The sequence below is a fragment of the Impatiens glandulifera genome, chromosome 5, assembly GCF_907164915.1.
Source record: "Impatiens glandulifera chromosome 5, dImpGla2.1, whole genome shotgun sequence".
NCBI classification, from domain to species: Eukaryota; Viridiplantae; Streptophyta; class Magnoliopsida; order Ericales; family Balsaminaceae; genus Impatiens; species Impatiens glandulifera.
In genome coordinates this window covers 41,783,826-41,797,750 of record NC_061866.1, presented here as the reverse complement: position 1 = coordinate 41,797,750, position 13,925 = coordinate 41,783,826, and the positions used below count along the sequence as shown (strand labels likewise).

Here is a 13,925-nt window from a genome sequence, read left to right as displayed (position 1 = left end):
GCCTAGGTTTTGTTCTCCTTTAGAGAATTTTTAATACATCTCCATTATTTCAAACTTTAGCAATCTTGAAGGGGGAATGTACAAAATAGTAAAATATTAAGGTTAAATATATATTTGTGGCAATTTTAACATAAAATTTAGAACAATGTTATAGTTTTTACTGTTAAGTAGATGGGCTAGATGCAATCTATGTATGGAAATACTGCACATATCTAGACCACATTCATGATTCACAAATAAAGTAGATTTAAATAATCATTCACATCTTTTATCAACAATTTGTACATGTATAAAATAAACTAGTTATTATGTTAATACAGGAGTATATAGTGTACATGGGAGACTTGAATCCATCCGCAGGCATCCCTACACCTATCTTGCATTCAAGATTTCTAGAAAAAGCTCTTCACATGTAATATTACTAATAATTGTTTTTAAATATTCTTCTTTTGTTATTAATACAAATCACATCACTTTTATGACTAAGCTGTTTATTTCATTTTTGTTTTCTTCTGTAGAAACTCTTCGACATCACTTATTCACAGTTACAAAAGTATTTTCAATGGTTTTGTTGCCCTATTGACCAATGATGAGGTTCACCGGATTTCTGGTAAGATCATTAATTAATTTTAAAAGAATTAATAAACTTTATAACAAATTAAAGCATGTCAAGTCCATTTTATTAATCAAGTAATTGAATGATCAGCAATGGAAGAAGTTGTATCAGTGTTTCCAAATAGAAAAAATCATATGCACACTACAAAATCATGGGACTTTTTGAAATTTCCTCAAACGGTTAGCAGAGTGAAAAATGTTGAGAGCAACATCATTGTTGGAGTAATCGATTCTGGAATTTGGCCAGAATTAGATAGCTTTAGTGGTGTTGGAATGAGATCGCCACCGAGCAAATGGAAGGGATCGTGTCATGGGCTACGGAATTTCAAATGTAACAAGTAAGGACTTGTTTTATTTGAATTATCAAACAAATTTAAAACAATCTTATATTATCATTTATAACATTTTAAAATATTAAATAATTCAAATTTTATAGTAGAAGATGATATTATTATATATCTCAATGCAGCAAAATAATTGGAGCAAGGTACTACAGAAGAAATGGCAAATTCTCCCAAGAGGATATTATTTCTCCAAGAGATACCATTGGTCATGGAACTCATGTAGCTTCAATCATTGCCGGAAATCTTGTTAGTTCGGCGAACTTTTATGGTCTTGGACAAGGTACAGCACGAGGAGGAGTCCCTTCTTCGAGGATTGCGGTATATAAAGTAGTTTGGACTGATGGTTCTGATGACATCGACATCATTGACGCATTTGAAGATGCCATCAAAGATAGGGTTGACATAATATCAATTTCAATGGGAACAGGTATTAATGCAAACTATTTGAAGGATTCGATAACTGTTGGGAGTTTTCAAGCAATGAGAAAAGGAATTATGACGATATGTTCTGCGGGAAACGATGGTCCTGAACATGGAACTGTCGAGAATATTTCTCCATGGGTTCTTACCGTCGCAGCAAGTTCCACTGATCGAAAGATAGTCACCTATTTGAAGTTGGGTAATGCCCAGACATTTGTGGTATAGTATTTCATTATCATTTCTTATTTTTTTTACTTAGGCACACAATTGCACAACATGGATACAAGATTTTTATTTATTTTGTATTATTGATTTCATTAATATTCATTCATTTGTCTCTCGAACGCAGGGAATTACATTGAATGCGTTTGATGAGACTAATTTCTCCTCTTTGGTGTATGCTGGTGATGTTCCAAATATAAGAGAAATGGTTTCTCGTAATACATCGAGGTATTTACTTAGTTATCATGCATGACTGTTAATTTATTCTCTAAAAATATTTACCTAGTTATTATCACTAAAGACGAATCCAGAATTTTATTTTTGTGTGGGTTATAAAGATTATATGTATTATATATTATTATGGGTAACAATATTAATCAAAATGATTCACAGATATCCTTATTAAAATAAAATAAATATACGAATTCTAAAAAGTGATAAGAATACACGATTTAAATAGAAAATTTATATATACTTAAAATTATATAGTTTAAGAGAATTATATTAAGGAAACATGAGAAATTAAATTAATTATGTTTTAAATAAATGAAAGTTAACTATATAAATAAAGAAAATATAAAAGTCTAATTTAATAGATTTCAGTTTAATTTGGTGAGATTGTAGGAAAAAAAAGACACAAAACGTGAAAATAAAAACAAAGACACAAAATCATCTGAAAAAACTGATTATCAAATGAGTAACCCTCGAAAAAACTATTATAGCATATTAATGCCTGTAAACTGTAAACCATTTTGGAAGAATAAATACAAAAACCAATTTCCAATTGAATGGTTTGCTATATCCAATCAATCAGTTTATTATATGATCGAATATTTATTTTATAATCGATTTAAATTTTGGTTAAATAATATAATCAAATCAATATAACTGTTTTAATTATTTTTAATATTATTTTTATAAACTTTAAAATAGTTTAAAACTAATTTAAAACAAACTACATAGTTTTTTTACTTAATATTTCTCAATTTAGTATGGTTTAAATCTAATTACTCTACTCGATAGTGATAAAACATTTTAGGTATTATTATTATTGGTATACTATTAACAAGTTATAATTCTTTGTTTTTTTGTTTAATATTAATATTACATTTTTTTTTTATGAAAATTATGATTTTCACCATTGATATTTGAGTGGTTATATTGGACTCTGCCTTATAAAACTCTGAAATAACATATTGAAAACTGAGAGGGTAACTTTATTTTACAAAAACATTTTTTTAAGTTAATATAATTCTTAAATTGATGTTTTACAACTAATGTTTCCTCTTTTAATCTTAATTTTGTTTAGAAGAACTAAGCAAAATTGTTATTGTAATATTATTTCTTAAAAAGGTGAAATGATTATTTTAATATGGCTCTAGTTGAAATCATAAAAAACTTAATTTATAATGGTTCACAATCTCTATTCATGTATTATATCTGAAATTGATAGGGCGTCATCTAATAAAAAAAATTCTCTTTATAAAACCTCAAATAAATTTATATCTTTGATTAAGAGGCAATCAAAATAATTAAATATTTACAGTGAATTAGTTTTCTCTATTTAATTGACAAACATTCAATATTTGACATCTCCACACTTTAATTTGTAATTACAATTTCAAATGCAAATAAATAGAAAAAATTACTTGGTTTGCTTGCTTGCTGTTATTTTGCTCATACAGATTCATTTTTACAAAGTTAATTATAAACTTGTATAATCTCATAATATTTTCTAACAATAAAACTTGTATGATAAGTAATTACTGAATTTTAATTAATTAGTTTTAAAAATGAATCTTATAATTACTGAACTAAATAATAGTAAAATGAGGTTTGTAATCACAATTTCAAATGCATAATATTGATAAAATACTAGTTTCCAAATATCCTCAATGAAGTTTCATTTTTTTTATTGTTTTTGAAATCTAAGATTGTGAAAGAAATAATTTAACTTTCTTAATTTCAATAGTTACTTTATTAAGAAACTAATTATTTCAGTAATTAATTAACAAATTAAATCTCATCAAATGCAGACTTTGCCTAGACACAAAGTCACTAGATGCCAGACTTGTAAAAGGTAAGATTGTCATTTGTGATGAATACAATGTAGGGGACGCAGCCTTAACTGCTGGTGCAACTGGAATGGTGATACGAGGCAATGATATCGCTGTCGATTATAGGACATTTGCTCTCCCGGCACTTTTTGTTGGCAACAGGGAGTCATTCGAACTCGGGAGATATTTGGTCAGACCAAGGTATTTATGATAATACTTCACTAGATGTTCATTAAAACATATTATAATTTCCTTCATTGATTTATTTTTTAAAACAGGAGTATTCCAACTGCAAGCATATTTAAAAGTCATGAAACATTTGATCAGTTTGCACCATATACTGTATCCTTCTCATCGAGGGGACCGAATCGTATAACACCTCAAATTCTTAAGGTTGTATAGTTATTCCTCTTGTACTGTCATATTGTTAAAGATGAACCCTAATCTTGCTCAATTAAGTTATAATTATTTATTTATATAAAAATATTATTAAAACAATATAATTATAGTTGAAGTAATATTTCAAAGAAATTATACAATTGTTTTCAATGATTGTAGCCGGATTTGTCTGCGCCTGGTGTTAGAATCTTGGCAGCATGGACACATAACAATTCTCCTTCATTTTCAATGCTTGATTCGAGAAGGGTATCATATAACATTCTATCAGGTACGTCAATGTCATGCCCACATGCTTCTGCTGCAGCCGCTTATGTCAAATCCTTCCATCCATCATGGTCTCCGGCTGCTATAAAATCTGCACTTATAACCACTGGTATAATGACATTTCCTAACGCATTATCAAAGTGTTTCACATTTGAACCTAAACAATTCTCTTACAGCCTCCGAGATGAGTGCAAGGACAACTCAGTCACTAGAATTTGGTTATGGAGCAGGCCTAATAAACCCTGTGGGTGCCATTAATCCTGGCCTTGTGTATGATGCAAATCTAGCTGACTATGTGCAGTTCTTGTGTGGCCAAAACTACACCAACAAACAGTTGAGCCTTATTACGGGTGACAAAATCGCTTGCACTCATTATGGGAGTAAAACTTCTTTAAATCTTAACCTGCCTTCATTTTCCTTCCCCATCGTTCCGTCAAATACTCCTTTTAATGTCTCCGTTAATAGGAGAGTTACCAATGTTGGATCATTAAGATCTACATACATCGCCAAGATTCTTACTCCGCCTACATTCACAATACGAGTTGTACCGAGCACACTTTCTTTCACTAACGTCGGAGAAATTAAGTCATTTACATTGATTGTTGAGGGAATAATGAATCATGTGGCAGCGGTTTCGGCTTCTTTGTCATGGATTGGTAGCACAAATAAAGTGAGAAGTCCCATTATTATTTTTGGTTCTTATATACAATGATATGAGATTGTGTATCATGGTAAACATATGTTTTATGAAATAAAAATAAGGGAAATATGAAGAAATAAATAAAGTATATATAACATATGTGATTTTATTACATTGAAGAGTTCTCAAATAATGCTATGTTTTTTTTAGAATGTGTATTGAGTGATCACTCTATGTTTGTGGTGTGTTAGTGTCCCAATATTGGGGTTTTGATTTATTTCTCTCAATAATTTTATTTCGTTTGAATTAAGGTATGAATATTTGCATTCTTTTTCTATGTACACGAGCTTTTACTAACAAGATTTTTTTATTTAGATTTTCCCTTTATTATTTACTTTATATAATCTCTGAATATAATAGTTACATCCTCAATTATCTTTTTTATGTTATAAAAAAACTAAGATATAAATTGAAATTTATAGAAAACATATAAAAAGTAATGTATTTCTAAATAGTATGTGTAATATCCAATTGTCATCAATGTAGAACTTAAAACCCCAAAATATAGCTAGGGTTCCATTCTAGGACTACAACCCCAAACAAATACTTCTTCACAATAATGATGTACTTTTGGAATTTCATTCAAAATATTGCGCTGGTATGAATTGAGACACTTTAACAGTATTAATATCATTTAATTTTAAGAAAAAAAATATTTTATCTAGCAGAATATCATTTATTTATTTATTTTTAACTATTTTCAATTTGGTAAAGCACTCAAAATTTTAATATATAACGTTTATAGTTTAACTACTATCTAATATTTAATAATGAATACAACTAATTTGATATTTATAACCACTAAAATATTTATTACAAAAAATATTTAATTTAATTATAATTAATCTATGAATACATTATATAATTTTAAAAATTAGGTAATCAATATCAATTTTATACAGTGATATTTTATTATTATAAGGATTAAATAATTTTATTTAATTATATTATTAATTTAGAATATGTCACCCAAATCACACTTATTTGTGAACATAATACGAATTAACTTAAAATTCAAACCTAACACCTATAATTAATTTGAATAATTTATTTCACTTTGGGTTGAATATTCATATTCCAAAAAATGTGCTGGCATATTGAAGAATACATTGGGTCTAAACATATAAAAATTAAATTATATATATATATATATATATATATATATATATATATATAAAAGTTAGGAATACAACATAACTCACATCTATATATGACCTCAACTTTAATTAAAAAAAAAAGTCATAAGGGACAATTGAACTAGGGATATTTGATATTAGGAATTACTTTTACACTTACTACAAATATATTAAATGAGTTAAAATATGTAAACAATAATAAAATAGGAGGCAATAGCAACATAATTTAGTTATGATATCATATTAATGTCGCTATTGAAAAATAATAATAGTATTGTATTAGCTATTTATGAAATAGTAACGAGTATTTTATACCACGTTGCCATCTTATCCATTTTATTGTTTAAAGATCAATTATTAATATTTAAAATATTTTTTTTTTACTAATTTTCATCACCCTCATTCACTAGCAACTGAGCAACGTATTCATGAAACGATCACAAGTAGAAAAAAAATAAGAAACTTGTTAGGTATATCTTCCATCTACAAACACGCACAAACAAACACTAACTCAACATTGGAGATTAGAGTGTGTTGTTGAGAATAGATTTACAATATTACAAATATGGTATATTCATGCTACATAATCTTAGTACAAGGAAATGTATGTACGTATATTCAATAAAAGGAAATTATATCTTTTGGTGTATAATTATATTAGGAAATAAAATTATCATAAAAGGAAATTAGATATTTTGTTATGGAAATACAATTAGAAAATATTTTGGAAGCTTTTTGAGAGATTTGAACAAAATATTGATATTGAACTAATTGATGTTTATTTAAAGGTGTAGTCGGACACTTTAAAAAGCCAAGTCTTTTTCCTTAAGAGCATTGATTTCTTGTGAGTTGTGTGTAAGCTTTCATTATGAGAGAATCATTGTAATACTTCTATAACAATCTTGATAATAAAGTTAGGAGTCTCTTTTGTGCTTCAAAAGTGGATGTAGGCATGTTTTGGTCAAACCACTATAAATCTTGTGTTTGTGTTCTTTAATTTGATTTTTTCATTTCATCAATTGTTCAATGTTGTTATTGTTTTTGCATTAAAGAATACTTCATCTCATGGTATCCCAACAAGTGGTATCAGAGCGAGGCTGTTCGAGAGGAGAGAAAGTTGAAGAGATTGGATGATCCTTCAAGAGTTATTGACAAGTTCTAGAGAGGTTTTCAAAAGATGTCCAAGTTGTAATTCTTGTTGGTATGAATGACTACCAAGTTTGAGGTGGAAGAAGTACGAGCTACTTGATTTCCAAGGAACAAACCAAGATGACAAATTGTAGACAAGAAGACAATGGAGAAGACGTAAACAACATAATGAGAAAGAATGCATAGTAGTAAGAGTTTTAAGTATATATTGAAGACTAAAGAAAATGTGAAGTGCTTCCGGTGTTAAGAGGAATGACACTTCAGAAAAGACTTCCTAAAACTAAAGAATCATAATAGAAAATGTTATGTTTGGAAGGCAAGAGATGGAACATTGTTGGTGAGCAATGTACTTTAGTTGTAATAGAATTAGTAAATAATAATGATGTGTATTCTCTATAAGGTAATTCACTTATGTTTAGTTATTATCTCCGAGGTCACTCAATATACATCAATTTTCTGGCATCTGAGGCTTGGTCTCAAAGGCTTGCAAGAATTGAGTAAGAAAGGAGTTCCTAATATAAGAACTTTAACTCATGGTAATGCAAGAGAAGCTAAATCCAAAGAAAAAGAAAATTTTCTTTATTGAATTTTCAGAGAATGTCAAAAGGTATATAGAGTTTGATTAGAAGAAGGTGGAGATAATGTTATGTTAAGTCAAAATGTTAAGTTTGACAAAGCTGGAGCACACACAATGAAGATACAAGTAGTGATTCAAGAGATATCATAACTCAAGGTGGATACATGTCATCAAAAATGCACACTACCAAGGGAGAATTGTTATGGGACCATTGAGATTTCTTCTAATATTGGGCAAGAGGATGACCTTGGTGAAGAGGAATCATTGACCATGGATGGAGGAAAAATGGTACACAACAAATCTTATAGAAAAGATGTTTACCGATGACAACATTGTCAACATGTGGACAAGGCAATCCTTCGGGCCAAATTACAAGATTGCATTGATTTGGCGGGTGATTAAGGTTTGGCATATTGCTAGTTAACACGCAATATGAATAAAAGACAAAGAAAAAGACTAATGAAAGACACTTATAAGTTTAGTTGGAGACATCATAAAGCAACTCTCAAACGAACTAAGAAAAAATTACTGCATTATCTTTTAATATGAGAAAATGAATAAGACCTTGAGTGAGATTCTATGTTATGAAAAATACTAAATGGGAGGCTCGGTCAATTCAAAGTAGATGATTTTGGTACTTATTTTATTCTATTTTAATTGTCCATGCATTGTGGATCATAGTTAAGATTAATAAGATGATTGATTTATCATCTTATTAAAAAATGATTGAGACATTGAATGAGATTTCTAATAATGAAAAGAGGCTAGATGAGAGGCTTAGTCAAATCAAAGGTGAATGAGATCATTGAATTGTCATGTAATGCAATAAGATGAATGAGACCTTCAATATGATTTCTAGTTATGAAAAAAGGCTAGATGAGACGCTCAATCAATTCAAATGAAAGGCCATTCACAATTTTTTTCGAATAAACTATGAAACATGGTAAAAAGAATTGAAGACAATTAGTGAATCTTGAAAGAATATATTCTTGAATTTCTAGTTGTTTTGACATTATTCAAAAACTAGTAAATTGCAAGTTAATTTGTTCAAGAAGAAGTATGTGGTTCAAACTAGTTAAGTGTGCAAAGTTCAAGTCAGGATGGGTGACAAATGTTTTGCTAGATCTTGAGCTTGAGTAAAGAGATGTCGCTAGATACCTAATTATTTTTTATGAAGTAGAAAGTGAAAGTTTGACTTGGGTCTTCTTTCTTTCGATTAGTATCTAACTTTGAGGAAGTAGACGAAGGATGTTCGTTTGGGGTGTCTTCGATTTTTGAAAGATATATGATTTTGAAAAAGTAGACGATGGTAGTCCGTCTTGAGTCTTCTCGGCTTTCGATCAATATCTAACTTTAAGGAAGTAGACGATGGATGTTCGTTTGGAGTATCCTCATTTTTTTTTGACAAATATCTGATTTTGAAAAAGTAGATGATGGAAGTTCATCTTGGATTTTCTCAGCTTCGATCAATATCTTATTTTGAGAAAGTAGACGATGGATGTTCGTCTTGAGTGTCCTCAGTTTCGATAGATATCTGATTTTGAAGAAGTGGACGATGGAAGTTCGCCTTGGATCTTCTCGGATTTCGATTAGTATCTTATTTTGAGGAAGTAGGCAATGAAGTTCGTTATGAGTGTCCACTTTTTTTATAGATATTTAATTTTTAAAATGAAGAAGATAAAGAGACGGAGGCGAATTAAGACGAAGGCAGGTGTTAGGAAGAAAAACTATGTTTCTTCAACTACTTTCTCTTCACTCTCTAGATACATATGATTAGGTATTTTCACAATTTATGAAGATACATTCCATATTTATGTACCATTTTTCATGTTGATGATGTTCTCGAGAATCTATGTAATCTGTGAGATTGTAAATTCCAGAGACAAGAACAAGACAAAGAGAGGGAGACAAATCAAGACGAAGGCAGGTATTAGGAAGAAAAAATTCATTTTCTTCAACCACTTTCTATTCACTCCCAAGATACCCAGGTTAGGTATCTCCACCATTGGTGAAGATACATTTTATATGTATGTACCATCTCAGGATCATTTCAAGAGTCTCCCACATTTCACCTTTACTTCTTATCTTATTGGTTACTACTACAACTCTAGCAAAATAGTCATTTATCGTCTATCTATTTTTCATCTCAAGTATTTAGAATTCTCTACATAGAGTATTCATAAGTGACCTTTTACTTTCTCATTACCTCCATACTTGCTCTTTAAAGAGTCTCATATGATTTTGGAGATATTTTTATTCAATATTTATTCGAATGTTACTTAATTGAATGCTTGATACAAATAATTTTTCACCTTACAATTTTTCATATTCACCTCGTTAAATTTAATTCTGGATCCACTAGTTGCTGGATCACTGAGCGCCTCAAATCCTGCTTCTACTAAATCCCATCGATCCTTGAAGCAAAGTAAGTTTTCAATTAACTCGCTCTAGTGATCGTTGCAGAGACCGTTAAAACTAGTGATGCTCATTGTAGTGACCTCAACTCTTTCATCCACTATTCTTTTCTTATTTTCTTTTATCTCACAGATCGGTCAATCAAGCTTAAGGCTCAATTCCTCACTTCAAGTTCATAACTTGATTCATTCGTGTTTGAGATTCTTTGGATTTTAATACCACTTGTTAGAATTAAAAGATTGCAAAACCAACAAATTTATTTACTAACAATACTAGGAAGATTCATGTGCGATTCACACGGATAAAAATATAAACAAAATAAATTTAATAAAAAAATTATAATAATATGTAATCAATGTTTAAATTTCTTAATAAATCACAAATAATATAGTGAAATAATAAATAGAAACTCTCATTCCATTTACTTCGCTAAAACAATACATGTTCTCACATATCTCATAACATATTTTTTCATAATTAACCTCTAATTTCGTGACCTTACACTTTCTCTTTGACAATCAAATATTTGAATCATTTTTTTTTATATTTTGCATTGTGACCTCAAACTTTGATCAATCAAATATTTGATTTATATTTTTTAACCGCTTTCAATTGTTACCGGCTATTATCCCTCGGTAAACCACATCTCAATCACACTTGGTTAAAGGGTTGTACTTGTTTTGTTAGGTTACAAGTTCGAAACATACATATATCATTTTAATTTTAATTTTAACCGTTTTAAGTTTATGGACACGTCAACCCACAATCCGACTCAAATATTCAATTACTCTCACATATATATAAATATTAAGAACAACTCTCGACCCGGAAACTAATATATATATATATATTAGTTAGTTAAAAAATTGAACTTATATTATTAAAAATGTCCAGCGTTTATCAAATTTTGTGTTGAATCTAAAATATAAAGTCTTATTAGCCTAGTTGGTTAAAGAGTTGTACTTGTTTTTGTTAAGTTGCACGTTCGAAACATACTTAAATCATTTTTTATTTTATTTTTTTGACAATTTTAAGTTTATATGCGGGTCAACCCGCAATCCGACCCAAGTATCCATTTACTCTCATATATATATATATATTAAATAAGCTACCCAAAATACAGAAAATTAAGGGATTATTAACTTTCTTATTTGTAAAATCAAATTTATGTCTAATTATAAATTTTATATTGCATTAATTAAGAAATTCAAAACTAAATTGTAACTGAGAAATTAATATAAAATTTATTCCTCTTTATTATTAAATCAAACAATTAGGAATTTTTTGATTTGAATTATTTCTATTATATTCAAAAAAAATAATAACATATTAATGATCAAACAAGCTACTCAAACAAATTTAAAAACCCTTATATTATATCATAATAACATTTTAACATATTAAATCCTAAAGATATTTGGATCAATAATTCAATTTTCATAGTACATGATCTTATTATTATATCAATTAAGGGAAATAATTGGAGGATGGTACTACAAAACAAATGGCATTCTCTCCTAAACTGATATCAAGTCTCCAAGAGATACCCTTGGACATGGAGCTCGTGTAACTTCAATCATTGTCGGAAATCTTGTGAGTTCGACAAACTTTTATGGTCATGGAGAAGGTACAACACGAGGAGGAGCTCTTCTTCGAGGATTGCTGTATATAAAGGAATTTGGTTCGATGGTGCTTATGACACCGACATCATTCACGCATTCGAGGATGCCATCAATGATAGGGTTGATCTAATATCAATTTATTTGGGAAAATGTAATAATGAAAACTATATGAAGGATTCAATAACTGTTGGTAGTTTTCAAGCAAGGAGAAAAGGAATTATTACAATATATGGTGCCCGAAATGATGGTCCTAGACATGAAATTGTTGTGAATAATTCTCCATCGGCTCTTACCGTTCGCAGCAAGCTCGACTGAATGAAAGATCATGAACTATTTGAAGTTGGGTATTACGGAGACTTGATATAATTTTCGGAGAAAATGCCATTTGTTTTGTAGTACCTTCCTCCAATTATTTTCCTGCATTGAGATAATAATAAGATCATGTACTATTAAAATTGTATTTATGTAATACACAGACTTTTGTGATAGAGTATTTCATTATCATTTCTTATTGTTTACTTAGGAACAACATGGATACAAGATTTTTATTTATTTATTATTATTGATTTCACTAATATTTATTCATCTCTCAAACGCAGGGATCTTCATTGAATACATTTGATCAGAATAATTTCTCCACTTTGGTGAATGCTGGTGATGTGCAAAGTATAGGAGAGGAGGTTTCTAGTGATGCATCGAGGTATTTACTTATTATCATGAATGCCTATTTTATTTTTTTCCTCTACAAATGTTTACTTAGTTATTATTTTGTAGGTAACCTTAGATTACATAAATTAAATAATATTTTTCTGAAATAACTTTGTAATTGTAGAAGATATGCACAATATTACAAAAGTAATAATAATCTCATTTGAATTAGATTAAGCACTAATTACAAAGTTGAATAGTTCAACTTTGAAAACATTCCCATTTTATTAACGTGCAGTCTAAGTTGAAAACCAAAAAAAGAAATAGATAAAATAATTACCAAAGAAGTCATTACTTGAAAATGTCAAATATATATATATATATATATATATATATATATATATATATATATATATATATATATATATATATAATCCTAGATTTGCACGATTAGAAGTGATAAATGAATAATTAATTATGAAACTTAATTAATAATAGAATAACAAAAGTTTTATATAATTTTGTATAATTATATATTTTTTTCAATCAATAAATAATTATATATATATAACCATCTAATTAAAAAATAATTCGTAATATAATTAAATAAAAATAAATTAACTTGATTTAATTATTAGTCTCTCATTTGTATTAACATATTTTTATCTCTCCATATTTATTAAATTAATTTTTAATATTTTTTAATTTAAATTAAAATATTTTTTAAGTATCTACATATTTATTTGAAATGCCATTATTTTAACTATTTTTTTAATTTTTGTTTTTAAATAATCTGATTTAATTATTTGTCTTTAATTTGTGTTAACATATTTTTCTCTCTCCATATTTATTAATTTAATCTTTAATATTTTTTAATTTAGATTAAAATACTTTTTACTTATCTCTATATTTATTAGATATACCATTATTTTAACTATTATTCTTAATTTAACTTTTTAAATAAATTATATATATATATATATATAATACTATTTGTAATCATTATTTTATAATATATAATTATATATAAAATTTTAAAACTATTTTAAACTAATTATCTAAATAATTTATTACAAATTTCTAATTTTTATATATTCTTTCTATATATCTATTATTCATATAATTAATTTTTTATTCATTATATTTTTATTTTTTATTTAATAAAATGATTAAATATATATATACATAAAATTATAAAATAAATTCAATAATTATAAATGATTTAATGTTAAATAATTAACATTTCAAACTCATGGTTCGAATTTCAACTGGTGCAAATTTGATATTTAAAGAATGGTAGTGCAAATGTATTTGCAAATAAGGTAAAATAAAAGTCCAATTTTAAATTTTGACACTT

General features: G+C 27.9%; 1 protein-coding gene across 1 annotated transcript; it reads left to right on the top strand.

Annotated features, from left to right (window-relative positions):
* Positions 1–335: 335 nt before the first annotated feature.
* Positions 336–7,319, top strand: LOC124939377 (cucumisin-like). The gene is made up of 10 exons (XM_047479857.1): positions 336–412; positions 519–610; positions 707–953; positions 1,085–1,598; positions 1,729–1,829; positions 3,638–3,859; positions 3,937–4,051; positions 4,217–4,430; positions 4,498–4,977; positions 7,210–7,319. The coding sequence occupies exons 1-10, from the start codon at positions 336–338 to the stop codon at positions 7,317–7,319; spliced, it is 2,172 nt and encodes a 723-aa protein (XP_047335813.1).
* The last annotated feature ends 6,606 nt before the right edge of the window (positions 7,320–13,925 follow it).